This window comes from Caretta caretta, chromosome 9, assembly GCF_965140235.1.
Source record: "Caretta caretta isolate rCarCar2 chromosome 9, rCarCar1.hap1, whole genome shotgun sequence".
Lineage (NCBI taxonomy): Eukaryota > Metazoa > Chordata > Testudines > Cheloniidae > Caretta > Caretta caretta.
In genome coordinates, this window is record NC_134214.1 from 74,313,141 (window position 1) to 74,339,521 (window position 26,381).

Genomic DNA, 26,381 nt, shown 5'->3' on the forward strand with positions numbered 1-26,381 from the left:
GTCCAGGTTATTAATCTTTGGCTATATCTTTCACTCTCTTCCATGCCAAATGACTACCAGAATTCCTATGCATCTCTGGTAAGATAGATGGGACTTGTACCTTTCTGGGGTCCAGATATCAAATGCATGTGTATATATATAGTGGTGCTCAAAAATCTGCAATTAATGGGCCATTAAAATGTGGATAATGCCACTCCCTCACCTCACAAGGGTGATGTGGAGAAAAATTAATGTTTTTGAAGCAAGGTGGGTGAGATAATATCTTTTATTGGACCAACTACTGTCGGTGAGAAAGAAGCTTTTGAGCTTACACAGAGCTCTTCTTCAGGTTTTTGAAGCACTCAGATATTCTAGTGGTGAGCACGATAGAGAAGCCCATGAGGAAATTAATAATTGTCTTCAGAACAGGGTTTGAATAATGCAGAAGGGTATTTTTCATTCTGTGGCTTCAGGTTAGTACAGTGCCAGAAGTCAGTATCTGTTAGAATTGTGTTCGGAGTCTCTTGGTGTGGCATCCAAGGTGTATATTTTTACTTATTATGTTACATAGGTAGAATTTTAAATAGAATTTTGACTGTACTGTTTCATTTTGAGGTGTCAAGAATACTCTGGCAATAAACTTCCATTAGATAAAATGCCCAAACCTGTAATTCTTACATATTCAAAACTCATACTGAATTGAACGGCACTTTTGGGTCCACAGGGAATGTAAGATTGAGACCTCCAATGTTTTAGCATTATTCTGATCAACAGTGATTCATTACAGATGGATCCCCACTAATCCCAGCTCTCAGAATTAGTTTTATCAAAGGCCACCATGAAGTAGCAGCATATTTAGATTATTTACAAGAAACTTATAATAACTGAGAAACTGCTGACACTAAGCCTACTAAACACACTGGCAAACTTCATGTCTTATGTGAACATAGAAGTACATTTTTTATTAAACTGGGTGGGAAAAGTGCAAAATAAATCCGATGAAGTGCTTATACTTGGAAAAGTAACATGAATATATGAATGATACATACCTGGCAAACAAAATGACTAGTATACTAGCATATATTATGTTTAGAATTAAATGTTATTAAATTTTTAGAACTTAATCCTGCCCCCATTGAAGGCAATGGGTTTAACTTTTTTGTCATTGATTTTAATTGAAGAAGGATCAGGCAGCCTTATGCATTTACCTTTTACCACAGAATTGACAGTGTCTTTGAAAAAAGAGCATTTAAACAGGTGATATTTGTACTACCTCATATGAAGATTTAAACTACTTCGGTTTCTGTTTGGGTTCTTATATTTCTGCTTACTCTTAAAATTTTTTTTTTTTTAAATATGGTGATGGCGATACTGCCTAAAATCAATGGAACATCTTTCAGTGACATCAGCTATCCAACCTCCATTGGTAGCACCCAGGACATCTTAGCACTCAAATATAGTGCCTGAAATCATTACTTTTACTCTGGAGGAGAGCTAAACCTTGGTGAGATAATGCCATGACTCCTATTTATAAAATTAAGTACCTTCATTAATGGTATGAGTGAGACAATTATTCAAATCACATAGGACATAGTAGTCTAACAATTACGCATTTTTGTCAAAGTTTCTCAAGGGTATTCCGCTCAATGTGTAACATGGGCAGCAGTAACAATTATTCAGTAAAGCAGCTTCCCCATGATTGATAAGAATACTGGAAAGAGAGACACCTATTTATTTTTGCTGTTGGACCCAAGTTTCCTTTGTTCACGTAACAAAGGTCCAAATCCTGCACTCCTTACTCTTTGAAAACTCTGCATTATGGCAATAGGTGCTTTGAGAGAAGTGCAGGATCAGCTCCTAAATGACTGACCCTACTAGTTTTGTCTGTGCTCTGAGATAGAGGAAGCAAAATTAGTGTTGTTATCTCAGCTACAGCGATTTATACACTAACACTAAGAACTCTTTTTAAGACCATTTTTCTTCTGTTTCCTTAAAATAAATTGAAACCACAAAACAAACAATTGATCAAATAGTTCTTTGAGCACTTGTTCATGTCCATTCCAATTAGGTGTGCATGTGTGCACGGCAGCCAGAATTTTTTTCCCATAGCAGCATCCATTGGGTCGGCACCAATGGTGCAAGTAGAAATCATTTCTTGCTGGTACTGCCCTCATGGGAGAGACACAAGGGGGGGCACGTGACCTCCCCAGGTGACCTTCCATGTGACGCCTCGCTGCCCTGCCCCCAGCGCAGGCCATCTACTCTCTCCCTGTCCCTTCCGACACCCTCCTTTGTATATACAAACATCAACATGCTTAACTATTCACTTTCCCCCTAAATATGTAGTATTCAGTCGGTCTATATGGAATATGAGAATTGGGTGAGGAGCCATTTCAGCATACATATGATTTATTAAAAGACAAATTTTAAGTAGAACTATATCCTAAACTTCTTTATGGTATTGTACCCAAACATTTCATTTTAATGGGGGATTCAACTTCCTTTATAGGAACAGACTCCTGAAACTCTTACCAGTCCATAAAAGTGGTCCATAGTCATGCAAATAGTTCCATTGTCTTCAGTGGGATTGATCAAATGATTAAGGGTTTACAGGATTAGGTTCCACGTTTGGAAATTGTTCTGGACGAAACTGACAATGTCTGAGCTGTCAGATCAGAAGGAGCTTCATTCAAATAAAGGTGAGCAGATGTGTGATAAGTTTTAGCTCCGTTGCTAAGATGAGAAACATATTTTCAGCAAAGTTCTTGGCAGATTCCCGAGGCAGCTGGTTTAAGGCCGTCAGTGTCCAGCATTATAATCTTCACTTATAATTCTCTCACCCACGAAGCTGGAAAATGAGGCATTTGTTTTCTTTGTTTTGCTGCTCCAGTTCCAGTTAACAAAATGCATGTTAGACTAGTTTGGCTGCAAAGAATAATTCTGTGTACACTGGGGACAACACCTGATTCCCACCAGGATTCAGAACTGAGCTGACATCAGAATCCAAACATCCTCTGGTCGGTACAAGCAGAGGCATTCTTCTAATGATTTGGACTTGATGTGATGCAGTATTGATGTCATGGATAATTCAGAACAATGGGGAGAAACAGAATAAAAAAACACTGCTTAAACACCTTCTGTCTCCCCTTCCCCTCTCCTCTTGAGGACTCCTGACCAAGGTAACAGCACAATACGTATGCTAACAAACTTAAACAAAGCCTTTGTTTAAGTTTGTTAGCATACGTATTGTGCTGTTAAAGCGATATAAAGAATGAATGCCCTCCCTAGACATGTTCTGCTCCTTTAAGGAGCAGAGCGCAGCCCCACACCCTCCCTGGAGTGGGGGGCGAGGGCTAGCCCCAACTCTTTCTGGTACCCCGTACCTACTAAAAATTTCTTGCCGGTACTGTGTACGGGAGGGTACCACCCTACTTGCACTCCTGGTTGGCATGTGCCCCCTCTGGAGTCATGCCTTCATGGCACTCAATATAGAGCCCTGCCGACCTGTGAGGGGCTTGTCGACTCCTGACCCAGAAGGGCGGTTGAGTCCGGCCCCACCCTGCTTGGCGGATCTCAGGAGTCAGCAGCTGCAGCTCCCATCAACCCCGTAGGCGTTTAATGCGGCTCAGGACTTGTTGCACCTCATACCTGCGTCGACAGCACTGGTCCGCCCTGCAGTACAATAAAGAAGGAAACCAGCTATGCTATCCCAGTGCTTGCATTCTCCACAGTGCCCTCTGACACCAGTCGTTCAGGAACGAGAGGCCAGTCGGTCCTCTAGCTCCTGATGCTCGGTGCCCCGAAGTGCAGCTCCTCTGTGGTGTTCCTTCTTGGAGACCTCAGGGTCAGAGTCCAACTCCTATTGCTCCAGCACAACCAGGAGCAGGAGGTCCAGGTCACAACGGGAGAGATGAGCTTACCTGGCACTGTGGCCCCTGCAGCGGCAGAACCCAGTGCAGTGGTGCTAGACTTGACCCAGGCCAGGGCATACCTCCCAGAGGTGAGGTGCAAGCTCTCAGCAACATCATTTGAGGTCTCAGGCAGTTCCCCACCACTACAGCAAAGAACTGCCTGAAACTTCTAGGACATATGGCAGCCTGTATGTATGTGGTGCAGCATGCCAGGCTCAGACTTCGGCCTCTTCAGTCATGGCTAGCATTGGTGTATCAGTCAGTCTGGGACAATTTGGACCGGGTCATAACCCTGCCACACCAGGTTCTCGACTCCCTTCTGTGGTGGCTCAACCCATAGGTAGTATGTGTAGGGGTCCCCTTCTCCAGCCCTTAGCCGCCTCTCTCCCTAGTGATGGACACATCAGCTCTGGGCTAAGGAGCACATCTGGGGGACCTCAGGACTCAAGGCATCTGGGCTCAGGCAGAGCTTGCTCTCCACATCCATGTCAGAGAACTGAGAGCAGTGTGCCTGGCATGCAGCCAGGGAAATGTGTATCGGTGATAACAGACAACACCACGGTGATGTTCTATACCAACAAGGGGGGGGGATGCACGCTCCTCTCCTCTGTGCCAGGAAGCCCTCATGTTGTGGGACTTCTGCATAGAGCATTCAATACACCTGCAAGCATCATACCTCCGAGGGGTACAAAACGAGTTGGCGGACTATCTCAGCAGGTCGTTCCATGGCCACAAGTGGTTCTTACGCCCGGACATCACAAATTCCATCTTCCATCTGTGGGGCTTTCCCCAGATAGACCTGTTCACCACATGGCACAACAGGAAGTGTCAGCAGTTTTGCTCCTTCCTGAGTCACAGTCCAGGTTCCATCGCGGACACATTTCTCCTCTCATGGGGAGACCATCTCCTTTACAAGTTCCTGCCCATTCTGCTCGTTCACAAGGTACTCCTCAAGATATGTAGGGAACAAGCTTTGGTGATATTGATAACTCCAGCCTGGCCCCACCAGCATTGGTACGCATCACTCCTGCAAATGTCTGTGGAAACCACGGTCACCTTGCTGCTCTTCCCGGACTTATTGACCCAGGATCACGGTAGTCTCCTGCACCCGAACCTCGAGTCACTACACCTCATGGCATGGAAGCTCCATGACTGAATCCAATGGAGCTTTCCTGTTCAGACCCAGTCAGACAAGTCCTCCTTGGCAGTAGAAAGCCCTCCACCAGGGTTACCTACCTAGCCAAGTGGAAGAGATTCCCAATCTGATCGATGCAACATAGTTTGTCACCCACTCTCACCTCTATACCGTGTATATTGGACTAACTTCTCCACCTTAAGCAGCAGGGGCTGTCCATGTCATGAATAAGGGTTCACTTGTCCGCTATCTTGGCCTTTCATCCAGGTGCTGAGAACCAGTCCGTCTTTGGCAACCCTATGGTTAGCCGTTTCCTCAAGGGTCTCAACAGGCTATACCCGCATTTCCGACAGCCGGTCCCAGCCTGGGACCTCAATCTGGTCCTTTCCAGGTTGACGGGGCCATCCTTTGAACTACTGGTGACATACTCCCTGCTCTCTCTCTTGTACCAGGTGGCGTTTCTGGTGGTGATAACCTCAGCCAGGAGGGTGTCTGAGCTCAGAGTCCTAACATCAGAGCCTCCCTACATCATGTTCTATAAGGACAAGGTTCAACTCAGACCACATCCAGCTTTCCTCCCGAAGGTGGTTTCCCAATTCCACATCAACCAGGACATTTTCCTCCCAGTGTTCTATCCTAAACCACATTCAAGCGGCAGGGAGCAGAAGCTGCACTCATTGGATGTTCACAGAACACTAGCCTTCTACATCGAGAGAACAAAGCCGTTCTGGAAGTCTATTCAACTCTTCGTAGCTGTGGCAGACAGGATGAAAGGTCTCCCAGTCTCCTCCCACCATATTTCATCGTGGATCACATCCTACATCCAGGAGTGCTACAACTTGGCAGGGGTGCCTGCTCCTCCGCTCACAGCATGCTCTACCCGAGCGCAGGCTTCCTTGGCGGCATTCCTGGCACAGGTTCCCACCCACGACAAATGCAGAGCGGCGACGTGGCCCTCCATACACACATTTACTGCACATTATGCGATCACCCAGCAGGCCAGAGACGATGCGGCCTTCGGTAGAGCAGTACTCCAATCAATAGTCAACTCCGACCCTGCCTCCAGAATTTAGGCTTGGAAGTCACCTAATTGGAGTGGACATGAACAAGCAGTCGAAGAAAAAATGGTTACTCACCTTCTTGTAACTGTTGTTCTTTGAGATGTGTTGTTGATGTCCATTCCAATACCTACCCCTCTGTTGGAGTAGTCAGCAAGAAGAAACTGAGGGGGTCAGGAGGGCTCTATATTGAGTGCTGTGAAGGCATGATTCCCGCGAAAGCCCAGGCCGACATGACGGACGCAGCTATGGGAAAAAATTATTTCCGGCTGCTGTGCATGCGCTCACACAGACACCTAGTTGGAATGGACATGAACAACACATCTCAAAGAACAACAGTTACGAGAAGCTGAGTAACCGTTTTTTTTCAATCCACGACCAAGTCCCCAATGAAGTGATCAGACAGTAGAGTGGCGTGCAAGATGTCGTTGTTGAAAGCACGTACAGTAAAATGTGATGGCTTAGGCATATAGCTAGGCTCACTGACAATCAATGGGCTACAGCTGTCATTGAGTTGTATCCACGGAAACTGAAAAGATCACTTGGTCAACCTCCAAAGAGATGGGAAGATTTTATTGTGAAAAGGCATGGCTGCACATGAAGAAGGAAGGCAAGGATAAGAGAAAAATGGAAGATGTGTTGTGACTGGCATAATCTATATGAAGGCTGAAGGACCGATTGATCAAGCTGATCAAGGTGAGTTAGTTTTCTTCTTCCCTGTCCTTATTTACATCACATAGGCCTGATGCTCTTCTTACTTAAAACAGTTAGCAGTAGTGTAGTTTCAATATGCTCACTGGAGTTACTCATGAAATACAACAGTGTGAGAGGAGGATCAGGTGCTGATTTTTTCAGGTTTCTTGGTTCTGGGCTGAACTTAAAACAAGTCTCAAAGATCTCTCGTGAAAAAAGCCCCATCTAGTGAAAAAGATCTCCTGAAGTAGAGGGAAGCAAAAGCAAGTCCTGTGAGGGCTACCTTCCTTAATCCCTCCTGAGTGAGATGCTGACCTTATGCTGGAGCTGAAGCCATAAGCCTTAGCAAGAAGCAGGTCCTCAGTGGTGGACTCAACACTGTGAACGTGTCTGTCACCACTGATAGACATGAAGGGAAGGGATTTGGACATATGAGATAGTGCCTTAGCTTCCCCCAGGCCTCCCCTGGGTGATGGTGACCCCAAAGGGGGCATTTTTGAATCTCGCGCTCTATGAAGGTAATAGTGCAACAGCAGGGAAGTTATAGAGGGCTTTTGGCACAACAAGTGGGCTTATCCTTTTGATGACAACACCCCCAAGATGGGGCTTTGTAGGGTACTGCATCCCTATGTGTGATGGTGGCTCAGTGGGTGGGTGCTCTGGGGGCCTCCCACTCTGGATAAGTATATTCAGAGGGGAGGCTTTCCCCAGGCTTACATTATATGGGAAGCCACAATAGATTGGTTCTGCTAAAGGCCCTCAATGTGCTTGAACCATCCATGCTCCAGAAGGAGAAGGAAGGGAAGTCAGCTATGAAAGCAGAGTTTACTGGCACCCCGTGGAGCCTGGGACTTATTGTCTTTTAATCTTTTTCATTTAATATTTCAGAATAATTTTCAGATTGTAAACTAACAACAGATTCTAGCTGCCTACAGATGTTATCACACAATCAGAAATGCTGAGAAATGATTCTGACCCTTCAGGTTTATAAGCATGCACTACTATCTGGATGGACATGAAGGACCAGCCTTCTGCTTTTTTACTGAAGACAAAGACAGTTTGCTACTGATGTCATTGAGGCAGGAACAGACCCTAAATCTGATTAATTTAATAAAAATATGGGGAAAACTGGAATTTAGAGTCAGAATCTCTCTCTCTCTTTTCTATGGGAATTGTTCCCTGGGAAATGTTCTGGAAGTGTTCTCGTGTTTAGACCAGGGGACTGGAAGCCATTCCCAGTTCTGCACACTGACTCACTGACACCATCTGTAAACTGGGTATTATCCTGCCCATATTTTGGCTAAGTATTGTTGTTAGTAGTTACTATCTTCTCTCATAGGGGTATTATGAGTAGAGCTAGGCAAAAGTTTTGAATCCAAACTTTTTTCAGTGAAAAAAAGCAGATTCAATCACACTGAAATTCATGTCAGTTTTGCCAAATTGTTCATTTTGAAACCTCAGCCCCAAAATTGAAACATTATGTGTTGACACTTTTTAATGAAACATTTTGATTTTTCCATTCAAAGAAACTTTTTGTTTAGAAATTTCCTTTAATTGTATTTTAAAAGAATAAAAATAGTTTAAAATGCTCAAAATTGAATTCATTTTTTTTCAACTTTTCAGATCATTTGAAAATCTCAACAACAAAAAAGAAGGTTTTGGTTCAACCTGAAATGTAATTTTTTCTTCAGAATTGGCAGCAAACTGAAAAATCTATAATACCCGGCTGTAATTGTGAGACTCAGCTAAATTTTAATTTAATGCACCCTGAGATCCTCAGAGGAAAGGAGAAATAAAAGTGCAAGTTGTAGATCTGGCTTCTGTTTATGAGACTTTAATAATATCATGAGATTATAATAAAAGTGACTAAGGAAAACTTTTATCCTGATCAACATTCCTTGTCCTAATGAATATTACCAGTGGTTTATTATTCATATGATCACAGTTGTATGAAGCCTGCTTTTGAGAGACCAATGCCATGTTCATCATTTGAAGAGGCATGACAAACAAACAATACAGGACATTAAATTATAACTAGGAAAGCTTTAGTAAGAGAATATAATTAATGCTGCTCTCTTCAATTCCCAAAGGCAGAGGATTTTCAATATTTTACAGGGAGTGTGAAAAAAAGTGATGGGAATAAATCAGGACTTCTTGAGATGTGTTAGTCTCAAAGCACTAGAATTGTTGTGTTAAACCTGCTGTATTCAGCAGCTGTTAGTTCCAAATGCAGCACTGCTGGCCAGATAGAATTTTCAAGTTCTGTCAATAAGTATCTAGCATTAAATATGCCACAAAGATGGGTAAATTTATCATATGCTTTGTGCCAGGAGCACAAGCCACTAATAGTGATGAACAGATGGCCAGTGGAGAGGCTGAGATACCCAAGCTTCAACCCATTAACCTTTGGAACCTAAATATTATAACAGCTGGGAATACCTTTCTCCCCTAAAATAGGGTGAAAAATTACCACTTTCAGCATATTAGCACTCTCTCCAAATTAACAAGGATAGCAAGTGATATGATTCTACTCTGGGACACTATTTGCTCTGCAGAAGGTGGTCCCATTCTTAAAGACTAAATTGAATGTCAGTCGATAGCCAGCTGGCCTAGTAGTCAGGCAGTAGCTCCACAGTACTTCCTGTCCTGGTCATTCTTGAAGGGGCTTCATCCAGGTCATATGCAGTGGGCCTCAATCCCTCCTGAGTGTTTCTTCCCCTCCTCTTAGTGTTCTGTCATAGCAGAAGTACAGGGGAGCAAGGTTAGGGGACCCAAGTCCCCCCACTCCACTGGGTTCCAACCCAGACCCCCAGAGAAGCATTACAGTGTCTGGACCACTCGTTGGTCCACCCCAAGTTATACTATCCCCTGGGTTGCTTCCTGTCGGGCTGTGTCTCCTCTGTTTGAGGCATGGTCACAGACTTAGAAATAGCCACTTAATTTGCCAGTGGGACAATGTCCCATTCTTTGTAGTCTTTTGGGAGTTTTCAACTCCCAAAGAGAGGGGGAGAATCTGGATCACCGCTTCCCGGAAAGTCTTAACAATGCTGTAGCCACTCCTCATAGCACCAGGCACCAGCCTCACTTCCTGGTGCAGCCTGTAGCTCCTTTCCCACTTCCCCTGGGCTACCAGTTTCCTTTTAAGCTATCCCTCCACCTAGGGCATGCCCTGCAGCAGCTGGGGAATGGGGCATCCCAAGCCCACTGCTGTCTGTGCCTTGCCCTGGTTTAGTGTGGGGTTGGATGATCGAGATGCTAAAGGAGCATTCAAGGAAGATAAGGCCACTGTGGAGAAACTAAATGAATTCTTTGCATTGGTCTTCACAGCTGAGGATGTGAGGGAGATTCCCAAACCTGAGCCATTCTTTTTAGGTGACAGATCTGAGGAACTGTACCAGATTGAGGTGTCGTCAGAAGAGATTTTGGAACAAATTGATAAACTAAAGAGTAATAAGTCAACAGGACCAGATGGTATTTACCCAAGAGTTCTGAAGGAACACAAATGTGAAATTGCAGAACTACTAACTGTAGTCTGTAACCTATCATTTAAATCAGTTTCTGTACCAAATGACTGGAGGATAGCTAATGTGACGCCAATTTTTAAAAAGGGCTCCAGAGGTGATCCCGGCAATTACAGGCTGGTAAGTCTGACTTCAGTTCCGGAGAAACTGGTTGAAACTATAGTAACAAACACACAGATGAACATAATTTGTTGGGGAAGAGTCAACATGGTTTTTGTAAAGGGAAATCATGCCTCACCAATCTACTAGACTTCTTTGAGGGGGTCAACAAGCATGTGAACAAAGGGGATCCAGTGGATATAGTGTACTTAGATTTTCAGAAAGCCTTTGACAAGATCCCTCACCAAAGGCTCTTAAGCAAAGTAAGTTGTCATGGGATAAGAAGGAAGGTCCTCTCATGGATTAGTAACTGGGTAAAATATAGGAAACAAAGGGTAGGAATAAATGGTCAGTTTTCAGAATGGATAGAGGTAAATAGTGGTGTCTCCCAGGGGTGTCTGCTGGGCCCAGTCCTATTTAATATATTCATAAATGATCTGGGAAAAGGGATAAACAGTGAAGTGGCAAAATTTGCAGATAATACAAAATTGCTCAAGATAGTTAAGTCCCAGGCAGACTGCGAAGAACTACAAAAGGATCTCTCAAAACTGGGTGACTGGGCAACAAAATGGCAGATGAAATTCAATGTTGATAAATGCAAAATAACGTACATTGGAAAACATAATCCCAACTATAAGACGGTATTTTCATCTTGGAAAAGAGACGACTAACGGGGGATATAATAGAGGTCTATAAAATCATGACTGATGTGGAGAAAGTAAATAAGGAAGTGTTATTTACTCCTTCTCATAACACAAGAACTAAGGGTCCCCAAATGAAATTATTTGGCAGCAGTTTTAAAACAAACAAAAGGAAGTATTTTTTCACATAACGCATAGTCAACCTGTGGAACTTCTTGTCAGAGGATGTTGTGAAGGCCAAGAGTGTAATAGGGTTAAAAAAAGAACTAGATAAGTTCATGGACGATAGATCCATCAATGGCTACTAGCCAGGATGGACAGGGATGGTGTCCCTAGCCTCTGTTCGCCAGAATCTGGGAATGGGCAATAGGGGATGGATCACTTGGCGATTACCTGTTCTGTTCATTCCCTCTGGAGCACCTGGCATTGGCCACTGTCAGAAGACAGAATACTGGGCTAGACGGACCTTTGGTCCGAATAAGTATTGCCATTTTTATGTTCTGTAAATCCCATCACAGTAAGAAATCTTTATCTACTTCCTAATTAATATACTTACCCCCGGGATTCTTTCATTTCATTAAAATAGGAATTAGGTATCTGGATAGCTAAGAAAGAGTTTTCTAATTGTTTGTATTTGCATTACAGTTTATGCCACTTAATTCAAGTTAATTTTTTTAAGTAAATAAGAAACACTCGTGCCCATGAGGCTGTAAAACAGTATCGTTCTGTTTTAGGGTTTTCTATATAACTCCTTTTCTGGAACTTTTTGCATTCTAGATAAAGACAGACAGACTGCTTTCCCCAGAGCCATACTTTACACGATATCCTTACAAACGTGATCCTTTCATTTGTAGAACAGTTTGATTCATACTCACTGTTTCCTTCTGCATTCAATGGCTCTATCTATCCTGAACTCAGGTAAACTGATGAATCCTTCTGCTTTTTCATCCTATCACAAGAGAAGAGGAAGTGCAGGTGAAGATGAGTACATTATTGAGGAAGAGAGAAACGGGAGATGAAAACTGGACAGCTGTGACTTATGGTCAAAAGCCAGGTCAAGTCCAATTAATAAAGATAAAGAATACATTGTTCCCACACTGTTAATTCATGAAGATAGTTTACTTAAACATATGTTGTTGACAGTTTTTTATAAAGTGACCGACTTGTCAGTTCACTAACACCAGTAACCACAGTAACACCAGTCCTTCTGTGTTAAAGACGATACAAAGCACATTCAAATGTGAAAATTACTTTCAACATCATAGCAGGAATCTGAACCCATTTGTTTAAAGAGTATATTACATCTTAACAGTTATTGTATTGCGGACACCTCCCTTCCTAATGGTGACTGAAAACATTACTGTGGCAATTTCAACAATTGTTTGCATGGAAAAGTAATATTAGGAAAATATTTCATGTAATTTTCATTTCCTTAAATGTCATTTAACAGTGGAAGAAGACAACCGGCACAATATGACAGGCCAGCTTTCTGAAGACCACCCGTAAGTGCTGCGCAGATCACTGGTGGTTTACGTACCACACAGCCTGGGAACCACTGGCACACATAAGGAGTACCATCTGACATTTGCAGACACATCAATAAATATATTGGTATACACACAACACAAGCATACACTCACACTGTTTTATTATTACCCCCAACATAATCATACATACAAGCATACATTCAAACAGTTTTATTATTGCCCTCAGCATAATCTAAGAAAATAAGTCTCCATGACTCAAATCAACTGCTCCTCTGAGTCAGGTTTTCACTTTGGTTTAATTTTTAGACTGTAGGGATGAACTCATCCCAGGTGTAACTCATGGCTGAATTTCCCCACACTGTTGATAGTAGGGCAAGATGACAGCGAACATCTTGTTAACCTAATGAATAACAAATATGGAAAAGAAGTATTGTTTATTTCTGACACTTGTAGTTCTTGAAGAATGCCATGTAACTATTTTATTGTTAGACTTGCACATAGATGATTGAAGACTTCAACTGAATCATTGCAGCTGAATTTTTTCCCATCCAGACCCATGTATCACAGACCCATGTCCAAGTAAACTCTGCGTATTTAACTACTAATTGGTAAATATTAGCTTCCTTTATTTAAAAAGTAGCAAAATTTAATTTAGGCTGTTTTTTCTTTCTTTCCAGTGTAGCATATACTTACATTCTGGTTTGTGTACCAGTACAATGAAGAATCCTTCAGAATAAACCAGTATTTTTTCCATTTCTGTGTAAAGTATCCTTTGGCATCTTTTTTCTTCCACAGCCAGCCCTCACAATCTCCATGGCCCAAGTCTTTGCAGGAAATCCGTCTCCTGCTCCCACTAGTCAGAGAGCTCCCTGTAAATGGGAAGATAACATGAGAGACTGAGGGATCCTATTGCTACAAAAATAAATACAATAACTTACTTTTTAAAACTAGTGATGAGCCAAAACAGGAACCTCTAAACTGAAACCCTTCAAATTTCAGGGTGGAGGGTGGTTCAGATTATAATTCCTGAATCTAGACATGTCCTATGATTTTGGTTTCCAGATGGATGCAAAGATAGAAGAGGCGTGGTTTGTAATTCTGGTTTGGATTGAATAAAATCTTATCCAATTATTTATTCTCAAAGGAGTTCTGCCATATGGGGCCAAAATCTCATTAAAATAGTTTGTGATATTTTGGCACCATCAAATCCAAACCAAAAACCTAGTCCTGATTTGGTCTTTAAGTGGCATAAACTTAAATCTTGATCCAAATCCAAACACCACTTCCTCAGTCCGTTTTTAGCTCTTAATTTTAGCTGCCCTAAAATAAGTCAAATTCTGGTAAGGAAGTTTATTGTCAAGAAAAAAGGGAGTATTATCATTCCATAAGAATCATGGAGCAGTATATGCCCACAATACTTGTACTCTGATTTTAATTCATCAACAATATTTTAGATTTACTGAACTTAGTTTAAATGCTCTGTAACAGGAAAATACTTTGTCTTCATTACTTCAACACATCCTAGTTGATAACCCTGAAATGTCACTCTGTCTTACAGATATCACTATCAAACAGAATTTTTTCTTAATATTGTATAATTTTTCCTTAAAAGCTTACTGCAAAGTTAATTAAAACATTAGATGTTTTACTGTGAAAAATCAAGTTTACATTGTTACATACATTATATTTGTCTGACAGCTGTGAAGCAGTGCCAGAAGGTTAGATCACATTAAATTACTACCCTTTTCTTGATAGTATTCCATTGATCTTAACATTTTCTTCTTTTCAAAAGAAGATACTGCATCCTGCATACAGCTTTAGAAATACTATAAATTTATTGACTGAGTAAAGGAGAAGTCTTTAGGCAGTGAGTTAAAACTGCGAACAGAATAAAAAGACCAGTTTGCATGTACTATGTATAAATTATACCAGATTATAGAATGACAAAAGAAGTGCCTTTTTATTTTATAACTTTTTATCAAAAGATTGTTTTCTTGATATTCACAAATTGTTTGTTTTTTTAAAGAATAAAGTGGTAAGAATGGCATAATATATGTCTTTCTGCCACTGAAATCAAGGGAAGTTTTAACACTGATTTTAATGGGATAACAGGTCCACAGTACGGTCCCCTTGAGTATTTACAAGCAAACTTGTAGATAAATGTATATGATATCTGGAAATACATGAATTAGGTCTGATCCCGACAGTGGATCTGTATACGTGACCCACACTCCTCCCATTGCCATAATAGGGCCTTCATTTTCTAAAGCCATAATAGGGCCTTCATTTTCTAAATTTTGAATATTTATCAACTGAAATGGTTTACCTTTTGACCATTTTTTGGTTTTTACCCTCAGGGAAGCGTAGTGGAAAGACTATAAGGAGAGAAAAAATATGGATGAGTACCAGTCCATGCAGTATTAAACCATGTTATTCTGTTGATATACAGTAATCTCTTCATTAATGATTGTCTGTGTCCATGATCTTCCTATCTTTGCCATTTCAAGCACGAGAAAATCTTAATTTTTAATAATCATATTATAAAATATTGTAATAAAAGTAACACAAATTGCAGTTATTAGGCAGCAAAAAACGGTAGTAATAATTGGTGGTACTGAGCAATCACAATAATCTCCTTTGGTGTTATTTTGTTTTATAATAATAGGAGGATAAAAACAAACAACAAACAAGCAGAACAATGCAATGCTAAATAAATAAACTAACATCTGTATTTTCACAGAGCTACCTGGAGTATTTAGCCACATGCTTCCCTATCAAGTCAACAGGAGCTCTTGACTGAATCCTTATGAAGTAGTGAGGAGATAATTTCATGGGGGTTTCACAGGCATTATAACAAAAACATTGTAACAAAAAGTCACATAATCATTCATTTTAAGAATAAATTAAACTGTAACACACAACTAATCAATTCAAGGGGAAATTTCTGTCCTGAATCTTATAAAGTTAATATGTGACTTTAGTCTTTGTTTAATGCCATATTAGTGGGAACTCATATACAAGTCCTCTAATTATATCCAGGTACATGCCTGCTGTAGCAATGAAATTACACCCAAAATTTAGTAACATTCTTTTGTGATCGCAGAATATACCATTAATTCGGAAAACAATGGAAAGTAAGTCATTTTTATTCATTTTAAAACATAAGTATTATTTAATGGAGAGTGGGGAGATTTTTTATGCATGGGAATGGCACGGGAGAAAGAACAGGCCAGCTTGAAGGAGAAGTGGACTGCTGGCTGCTGCGGCTGTAGTCATTAGCAGAGCAAAGGCAAGGAGCTTGTGGCATTGCAGACATATGTAGGGCAGGTTTCAGAGTGGTAGCCGTGTTAGTCTGTATCAGCAAAAAGAATGAGGAGTACTTGTGGCACCTTAAAGACTAACAAATTTATTTGAGCATAAGCTTTCGTGGGCTAAAACCCACATCACCAGATGCATGCAGTGGAAAATACAGTAGGAAGATATATATATATACACAGAGAACATGAAAAAATGGGTGTTGCCAAACTCACTATAACGAGAGTGATCAATTAAGGTGAAAAGAAAAGGAGTACTTGTGGCGCCTTAGAGACTAACAAATTAAGGTGAGCTATTATCAGCAGGAGAAAAAAAATCTTTTGTAGTGATAATCAGGATGGCTCATTTCCAACAGTTGACAAGCAGGTGAGAGTAACAGTGGGGGAGGGGGGGGGGGAATAAGCATGCGGAAATAGTTTTATTCTGTGTAATGACCCATCCACTCCCAGTCTTTATTCAAGCCTAATTTAATGGTGTCCAGTTTGCAAATGAATTCCAATTCAGCAGTCTCTCATTGGAGTCCGTTTTTGAAGTTTTTTTGTTGTAATATTGCAACTTTTAGGTCTGTAATTGAGTGACCAGGGAGATTGAAGTGTTCTCCAACTGGTTTTTGAATGTATGGCAGCATCGCATGGTGAATGAAAGGCATACTTTTTCATCTGTTTTGTCCTGTCTGACATATAGATTGTGAGCTCTCTGGATCAGGGACTGTCATCTTTGATATTTGTCTGTATAGTGCCTAGCACACTGTGGTCCTAATCCTTAACACGGGGTTCTAGCTGGTACCATAATACAAATAAATAAAAAAATAATATAATGTCTACATCCATCACATAAATGTACACAGTATTTCAGGAGTTTTTACCATATTAAACATCTATCTGTAACACTCTAGTAACTAGAAGTTACTGTGGTTAAGCAGCAGTTTTTTTTAAGGAAGTTGATCATAACCATAAGCAATAGATACAATAATCTAAGCAAATCAGAGTACAAGAAACTCTACAGCTATTGAGACTTAACTGTACAGTGGTTGTTTCCCTTTTAGTACAACTCTTTGTGCTCTGCTTGCCTCCAAGGGGTTGATTTGTCTCTGTAGGCCTATTTCTCAATAACCACACAGTGTGTGAATTCTTGTACTGGGTGAAACCCCTTCCTGTCAGCTGTGCAGGTATTTGCATAATCCCACTGTAGTTATTTCTCAATGACCACACTGCACTGATCTTTGCTCTGATTTGCTGCTATAATCCCTTTCTGCCCAGACTGGTTCTTGTTCTCAGGATTTTCAAGCTGATTACCAGCAAAAATGACACCACCTTAGCTTTTTATTTCCTTCACATGAAACAGAAAAACATCACTACTAATATGAAAAGGAGAAAAAACAAAGAAATTCACCTTTTCCAAAAACAAATCAAAGAAACCACTCAAATGCAAAGAGAATGGGGGCTGAGAAAATGTTTAAAGGGAAACTGTTTTCTAAATATTTTTAAAAACCAAACCCCAATCCCTTTGGATCATTACCCTCCCTCAGGCTACATTCTGCTCCCACTGAAGTCAATGGGAACTTTGCTACTGTTCAATGGGAGCAGTTTGGGGTCTTTCATCTCATTTCTATTCCTATCTCACCCTACAGGTCAGCAGGGCTCTTCTTGTTGGTTTACATAGTCTCTTCCTCCTAGTTTAATTCTTGAACAAAATGAAAACAAAATATACTACAATCTGAGAGGCAAAGAGCCTGGCTGGAACACAGAAAGAAAAGGGAGTGAGGAGAGGAAAAAAGATCTGCTGAAGGCTAAAGGGAGAGAAGGGGGATGGGTTGGAAGAAAGACTCAGACATCAGGATGATGACCATGATATGCATGCCTAGACGTGAATTATATAATTAGTACAGTATTCCAGCCCAGTTATTTATTTTGATATTAAATTAATTTTATGTCTTCACATTTTCATTTTCAACGTGAATATTTTTGAATTGATAATGCCTTATTTCATCTCAGAAATTATCATAGGGCTAGATGACATTTTTGCAGATGGGTAGGACATGGCTATGACTTCTGGTCCCTAGACAAGTATGGGAAGAAGTTTGAGATTGTGAGAAAAGCACATTAACTGGATATTTCTCCTAAAATGATAATCAGTGAGACAGTTATTGTTAATATTAAAATGTTGTCCTTAAGCTTCAGAGTTAACAACCAAGTGGAATACATGGGGCAAATATTACCTAAGACTACAGTTTCAGCCTATATGCATATGCAGGCAGACATCAGTGTGTACTCCATTCCTGTTTTCAATGTTATCTCTGCAACCAGTATGGGCTAAAAATATGGGATTTTTTAAAAAGAAAATTTAGATTCTGAAGCTCAATTGTGCACAGCAAGTTCCGTAGCCATGAATTGCAGAACACACAAAGCTCTGAATATAATATTAGATCATAATAATAAACAAATGTTTAATTTAGACTAACTGCTTGCCATTTTATATGTTTTAGACCACAGTGAAAAGTTTAAGATAGTACTCTAAATTGGTGAACTTATATTTTTATTTCCACACAACCAATTTAAACATACAAAACTGAGTATTCTTAAATTTGTTGCAAAAATATTGCTTTTGGGTTGAAACTTTGTGCTGAATTTCAGTATTCATAAAATTCTTTCTGTTCAGTTATTTCCCCCTGAAAATAGACATTTATTACAGGAAAACTGGCAGAACTCGAACTATATGGCCCAGATTCCTTCCATTACCATTTCTTCTCTATTATAAAAATTATATAAAATGAGACATGGGCATTTGGTGCTTTTATTAGCTTAGCAAGATCTTTCTGTTCAGGGAGGACATTCTGTAAAAGTAGCATTTTTCTGAATAAGTAGACCACATAAAAGGCCAAACAAATACCACTGCAAATATACCCCGTTATGCTGTTCTTTTCATCAGAAATTCCCCTGACAGTCTAGCCTGAAATGAGAGACAAAAATAGCTGAAAAGTTACTCAATAGTGCAAGACTGTTTGCAGATACATCAGATATTCTGAGTTAGCTCAGCACAAAGCAAAGATTAAGTATAAATCCCAGCAAGATGGCATTATTAGACTGTGACTATAGTTTGGGCCACAGAGGGAAGCTGTAAATACCAACAGTCCTTTGTAGATATGAAATAACAATGAGAACCTGAAAAAAATTGTGCAGTTACAGTGTTATAATAAGTGCAACAATATTTTACTACTTTAAAAATTTATGATTTTATTCGTTAGACAGGGGTTTAGTTACAGAGGCAACTGCAATTTAGTGGTTAGAGCAGAGGACTGGGCATAAGGGACTTGGGTTCAACTGACGATTCTATCAGTGACTCATTGTGTAACCTTGTACGAGTCACTTTTCTATGTGTCTCAGTTTATCCATATGTAAAATCAGAATAATGCTTACTTATTTTTGTAAAGGGCTTTGAGTTTCTATGAGAGAAGGTGCTGTAATAAGTGCATAGTCTAATTATTATTCATTAAGGAACATCCTTCTTATGAGTAAGGGTTGAATGTGGAATATAGATTATAAAATGTACAATAATTCATTTAAAGATATGCAACGAGGGTTATAATTTAAACACTGCACAAGCATACCACATAATAGGAGCATCTGAAGAGAGGACTCTGAATGCTGGAGAGGCTTAAGCAAGGCATAATTTTAAATGACAGTGGTGGATGGGAGGGATTGTCTCAGTATCATCGTAGGCCTGCTCGTTGTCCCCTTAAAATTCAGCCAGAAGTGACCTGCCATATTTGGCAGCATGAGCACTTTCTGGCCCCGAATCTCTCGCAGGAATCAGCTACGCCGTACTCTTGTGAAGCCTGGCTCACTGCACACCAGACCGAGTACCCACAGACTGCCACTGTCTATAGCAATGCTCCAGGGGCAGCTGTACACTAACGTGTGACTAGAAATTCTTCTAGCCTCTGAGTCATTCTCTCATTTTTCTAGGCCTGCTCCATTCTCTCTTTTGTTCTTGCCACTTTCCCAGCCAACAACAGATGAGATTGATGAGATTACTGGTTCTGTGGATGAAGGGAAAGCAATGGATGTATTGTTTCTTGACTTTAGCAAAGCTTTTGACACGGTCTCCCACAGTATTCTTGTCAGCAAGTTAAGGAAGTATGGGCTGGATGAATGCACTACAAGGTGGGTAGAAAGCTGGCTAGATTGTCGGGCTCAACGGGTAGTGATCAATGGCTCCATGTCTAGTTGGCAGCCGGTATCAAGTGGAGTGCCCCAAGGGTCGGTCCTGGGGCCGGTTTTGTTCAATATCTTCATAAATGATCTGGAGGATGGTGTGGATTGCACTCTCAGCAAATTTGCGGATGATACTAAACTGGGAGGAGTGGTAGATACGCTGGAGGGGAGGGATAGGATACAGAAGGACCTAGACAAATTGGAGGATTGGGCCAAAAGAAATCTGATGAGGTTCAATAAGGATAAGTGCAGGGTCCTGCACTTAGGACGGAAGAACCCAATGCACAGCTACAGACTAGGGACCGAATGGCTAGGCAGCAGTTCTGCGGAAAAGGACTAGGGGTGACAGTGGACGAGAAGCTGGATATGAGTCAGCAGTGTGCCCTTGTTGCCAAGAAGGCCAATGGCATTTTGGGATGTATAAGTAGGGGCATAGCGAGCAGATCGAGGGACGTGATCGTTCCCCTCTATTCGACATTGGTGAGGCCTCATCTGGAGTACTGTGTCCAGTTTTGGGCCCCACACTTCAAGAAGGATGTGGATAAATTGGAGAGAGTCCAGCGAAGGGCAACAAAAATGATTAGGGGTCTGGAACATATGAGTTATGAGGAGAGGCTGAGGGAGCTGGGATTGTTTAGCCTGCAGAAGAGAAGAATGAGGGGGGATTTGATAGCTGTTTTCAACTACCTGAAAGGGGGTTCCAAAGAGGATGGCTCTAGACTGTTCTCAATGGTATCAGATGACAGAACGAGGAGTAATGGTCTCAAGTTACAGTGGGGGAGGTTTAGATTGGATATTAGGAAAAACTTTTTCACTATGAGGGTGGTGAAACACTGGAATGCGTTACCTAGGGAGGTGGTAGAATCTCCTTCCTTAGAGGTTTTTAAGGTCAGGCTTGACAAAGCCCTGGCTGGGATGATTTAACTGGGAATTGGTCCTGCTTTGAGCAGGGGGTTGGACTAGATGACCTTCTGGGGTCCCTTCCAACCCTTATATTCTATGATTCTATGATTCTATGAACAGTACAATGTTTGACGTGCTGCAGATAGATAGAGTTGAACTCTGAGACTGACAAAATCCATAAATGTAACAGGTATGATATCATGCAAAGACTTAGTAAATTCTCTCCATCTGCTGGATGGGGGACCTGTATTTCAAGCCTGTGGAGTGGCATGGAAGATTGAAGAGAGAAAGGCCAGCAGTCTGTTGCTGTTTGTAGGAGAAATATTGGAAACGAGGACATAGAATGGCTGTTAAATGGGAAAAAGTGGCAAAAAAATTAAACAATGTATTGTGGCTTTTACGTATTTATTTTAAACCAGAGCAGCGAGTAAGATGTGCTGTGCAACCAGACTGCCCAAAGAATGATTATGCTTCTTGTGAATGGGGATGAATCAGAATGGAGCAGGCTGCTCCCTCTAACACAGTGGTTCTCAGCCAGGGGTCGAGGATCTCCTGGGGGTCATGAATAGGTTTCAGGGGGTTCACCAAGCAGGACGAGTTGTGGACTCATGGGGGCCCAGGGCAGAAAGGCTAAGCCCTGTCATGCAGGACCGAAGCCCAGGGCCCTGAGCCCTGTCACCCAGAGCTGAAGCAGAAGCTTGAGCAAATTAGCTTCATGGAGGCCCCAGGCAATTGACCTGCTTGCTACCTTCTAATGCTGGCCCTGGCTTTTATATGCAGAAAACAGTTGTTGTGGCACAGGTGGGCTGTGGAAATTTTATAGCAGGGAGGCTCAGAAAGAAAAAGGTTGAGAACTCCTGCTCTAATACACTGTCCCTTCTCTGTGGGCTATTGCAGGTGACTGTCTCATGGCTCTTGCTCCTCTCCATCACATTTTCAGGACCCAGAGTGTGCAATCCCCAATCTGCTGAGTGCTGGGAGCACAATGACTGCTATTTATAGAAGCCTTTTCACAGCCATGTAGCGGTGACATAATGACCCTGGGTGAGTCATATACAGTAAGGAATAAATCTTTTATCTCAAAATTTGTAGCAGACACATAAATCTGTAAGTGGTCTAGTCACTAGAGTTAGGTGAGTTTGTGTGCGGAGGGGCGGGGGGAAGAGCCATACTCTGTAAGCATAGGTTACAGTTTGAGCTGAAATGTACATTGATAAGACATGACATTTAAAATGAATAAATGATATCGTCAGAACATTTTTAGAAATAGCTTGACTGCTTACAATTCCTTAAAAATTCAAACAGAACAGGTTGAGAAGTAGAGTAGTAGTTCCTTAGAATGAGCTGGAGAATGCCTATATCAAATTATTCATAATCCATTACAAATCTCTAGATCTGATTCAACATAAAAATGGTGAGAATAGAAGCACAATAGATCAGAGAACAGAAGAGACTTGCAATTTTAAATTATGAGTCAATCAGCCTCATTCTCCTACTTCTGTGTCTTGAACAGCATATAAAATTATGCCGGTTAAAAGAACAAGGAAAAAAGGGCATGAGTGAATAACTGAGCAATGAATGCTTTGGTAACTTACAAAACTCTAGATTCAAATTTTAAGATGCAATGGAACCAAATAATCCACTTTAGGCTACACAGTATAAGTAGGTTTCAGAGTACCAGCCATGTTAGTCTGTATCCACAAAAAGAAAAGGAGTACTTGTGGCACCTTAGAAACGAACAAATTTACTTGAGCATAAGCTTTCGTGAAATACAGCTCACTTCATCAGGTGCATGCAGTGGAAAATCCAGTAGGGAGATTTTATATTCACAGAAAACATGAAACAATGGGTGTATGGTAACACCCATTGTTTCAAGCTGTAGCTCAACGAAAGCTTATGCTCAAATAAATTTGTTAGTCTCAAAGGTGCCACAAGTACTCCTTTTCTTTTTACAGTATAAGTAAACATTTTACACTTGCAACTTCAAAATGATTCATAGAGTGGCTATGGGAACCAGCCAGAAGATGAGAGAATGTACCATGGTTGTCAGCATTTATGGCCTCTTCTCAAAACCACAGCATGAAGTGTGATGTTAAAAGAGTAGCACAAAACATAGGCTGACAACAGTCTGCATTCGTGAAGTTCCAGCAGCGACACAAACCTCAGCATAACCACAGAGAGGAACATGTTTAGCTGACACAAAATTACCTAACTGAAAAGTTGCACCTATGTTTAAATAATACAACAGAGATCAGTGATTTAGACTAGCTGAAAAGATTTAAGGAAACTAATATGTTGAAGAAAATCTGGTTGTTTACACCTCAGCTATTCTCACCCTCAAGGGTTTTTACCTTAATCCAATAACTGAGCGCAATAAAAACATTGAAAACACACAAGTAGATGCTCCCACCTACAGTGCAGCCTTAGAGTAAGTATGTGTACATTATAGTGCCATATGCCTGGGGAGCAGCAGTAGAAGTGCTGGCTAACCTAGTGAGGAGGGCTTTAAACTAGGTTCACCGGGGGAAGGAGACCAAAGCCCTGAGGTAAGTGGGGAAGTGGGATACCGGGAGGAAGCACGAGCAGGAGCGCACGAGAGGGCAGGGCTCCTGCCTCATACTGAGAAAGAGGGACGATCAGCGAGTTATCTCAAGTGCCTATACATAAATGCAAGAAGCCTGGGAAACAAGCAGGGAGAACTGGAAGTCCTGCACCTGGCACAGTCAAGGAATTATGATGTGATTGGAATAACAGAGACTTGGTGGGATAACTCACATGACTGGAGTACTGTCATGGATGGATATAAACTGTTCAGGAAGGACAGGCAGGGCAGAAAAGATGGGGGAGTTACACTGTATGTAAGAAAGCAGTATGACTGCTCAGAGCTCAAGTATGAAACTGCAGAAAAACCTGAGTGTCTCTGGATTAAGTTTAGAAGTGTGAGCAACAAGGGTGATGTCGTGGTGGGAGTCTGCTGTAGACCACCGGACTAGGGGGATGAGGTGGACGAGGCTTTCTTCCGGCAACTCACAGAAGTTACTAGATCGCAGGCCCTGGTTCTCATGGGAGACTTCAATCACCCTGATATCTGCTGGGAGAGCAATACAGCGGTGCACAGACAATCCAGGAAGTTTTTGGAAAGTGTAGGGGACAATTTCCTGGTGCAAGTGCTGGAGGAATCAACTAGGGGCAGAGCTCTTCTTGACCTGCTGCTCACAAACCGGGAAGAATTAGTAGGGGAAGCTAAAGTGGATGGGAACCTGGGAGGCAGTGACCATGAGATGGTCGAGTTCAGGATCCTGACGCAGGGAAGAAAGGACAGCAGCAGAATACGGATCCGGGACTTCAGAAAAGCAGACTTTGACTCCCTCAGGGAACTGATGGGCAGGATCCCCTGGGAGAATAACATGAGGGGGAAAGGAGTCCAGGAGAGCTGGCTGTATTTTAAAGAATCCTTATTGAGGTTACAGGGACAAACCATCCCAACATGTAGAAAGAATAGTAAATATGGCAGGTGACCAGCTTGGCTTAACAGTGAAATCCTTGCTGATCTTAAACACAAAAAAGAAGCTTACAAGAAGTGGAAGATTGGACAAATGACTAGGAAGGAGTATAAAAATATTGCTCAGGCATGCAGGAGTGAAATCAGGAAGGCCAAATCACACCTGGAGTTGCAGCTAGCAAGGGATGTTAAGAGTAACACGAAGGGTTTCTTCAGGTATGTTAGCAACAAGAAGAAAGTCAAGGAAAGTGTGGGCTCCTTACTGAATGAGGGAGGCAACCTAATGACAGAGGATGTAGAAAAAGCGAATGTACTCAATGCTTTTTTTGCCTCTGTCTTCACGACCAGCACAGCATGGGGAAGAGGTGACCAGCCCTCTGTGAAGAAAGAAGTGGTTCGGGACTATTTGGAAAAGCTGGACGAGCACAAGTTCATGGGGCCGGATGCACTGCATCTGAGAGTGCTAAAGGAGTTGGCAGATGTGATTGCAGAGCCATTGGCCATTATCTTTGAAAACTCATGGTGATCGGGGGAAGTCCCGGACGACTGGAAAAAGGCTAATGTAGTGCCCATCTTTAAAAAAGGGAAGAAGAAGGATCCCGGGAACTACAGGCCAGTCAGCCTCACCTCAGTCCCTGGAAAAATCATAGAGCAGGTCCTCAAGGAATCAATTCTGAAGCACTTAGAGGAGAGGAAAGTGATCAGGAACAGTCAGCACGGATTCACCAAAGGCAAGTCATGTCTGACTAATCTAATTGCCTTCTATGACGAGATAACTGGCTCTCTGGATGAGGGGAAAGCAGTGGACGTGTTGTTCCCGGACTTTAGCAAAGCTTTTCACACAGTCTCCCACAGTATTCTTGCCAGCAAGTTAAAGTAGTATGGGCTGGATGAATGGACTATAAGGTGGATAGAAAGTTGGCTAGATTATCGGGCTCAACGGGGAGTGATCAATGGCTCCATGTCTAGTTGGCAGCCGGCATCAAGTGGAGTGCCCCAAGGGTCGGTCCTGGGACTGGTTTTGTTCAATATCTTCATAAATGATCTGGAGGATGGTGTGGATTGCACCCTCAGCAAGTTTGCAGATGATACTAAACTGGGAGGAGAGGTAGATACGCTGGAGGGTAGGGATAGGATACAGAGGGACCTAGACAAATTGGAGGATTGGGCCAAAAGAAATCTGATGAGGTTCAACAAGGACAAGTGCAGAGTCCTGCACTTAGGACGGAAGAATCCCATGCATCACTACAGACTAGGGACCGAATGGCTCAGCAGCAGTTCTGCAGAAAAGGACCGAGGGGTTACAGTGGACGAGAAGCTAGATATGAGTCAACAGTGTGCCCTTGTTGCCTAGAAGGCTAATGGCATTTTGGGATGTATATGTAGGGGCATTGCCAGCAGATTGAGGGATGTGATCGTTCCCCTCTATTCAACATTGGTGAGGCCTCATCTGGAGTACTGTGTCCAGTTTTGGGCCCCACACTACAAGAAGGATGTGGAAAAATTGGAAAGAGTCCGGCAGAGGGCAACAAAAATGATTAGGGGAGTGGAACACATGACTTATGAGGAGAGGCTGAGGGAACTGGGATTGTTTAGTCTACGGAAGAGAAGAATGAGGGGGGATTTGATAGCTGCTTTCAACTACCTGAAAGGGGGTTCCAAAGAGGATGGATCTAGACTGTTCTCAGTGGTAGCAGATGACAGAACAAGGAGTAATGGTCTCAAGTTGCAGTGGGGGAGGTTTAGATTGGATATTAGGAAAAACTTTTTCACTAGGTGGGTGGTGAAACACTGGAATGCGTTACCTAGGGAGGTGGTGGAATCTCCTTCCTTAGATATTTTTAAGGTCAGGCTTGACAAAGCCCTGGCTGGGATGATTTAGTTGGGGATTGGTCCTGCTTTGAGCAGGGGGTTGGACTAGAT

General features: G+C 41.9%; 1 protein-coding gene across 1 annotated transcript in view; it reads right to left on the reverse strand.

The window, feature by feature from the left end:
* Positions 1-26,381, reverse strand: part of LOC125642683 (connector enhancer of kinase suppressor of ras 2) — a 545,814-nt gene that overhangs the window by 51,113 nt on the left and 468,320 nt on the right. The window contains exons 16-18 of the mRNA XM_075132431.1: positions 14,851-14,899; positions 13,218-13,393; positions 11,913-11,986 (exon numbers count right to left, since the gene is read on the reverse strand). Coding sequence (XP_074988532.1) covers positions 11,913-11,986; positions 13,218-13,393; positions 14,851-14,899 — 299 coding nt within the window. The remainder of the gene's footprint in view (positions 1-11,912; positions 11,987-13,217; positions 13,394-14,850; positions 14,900-26,381) is intronic.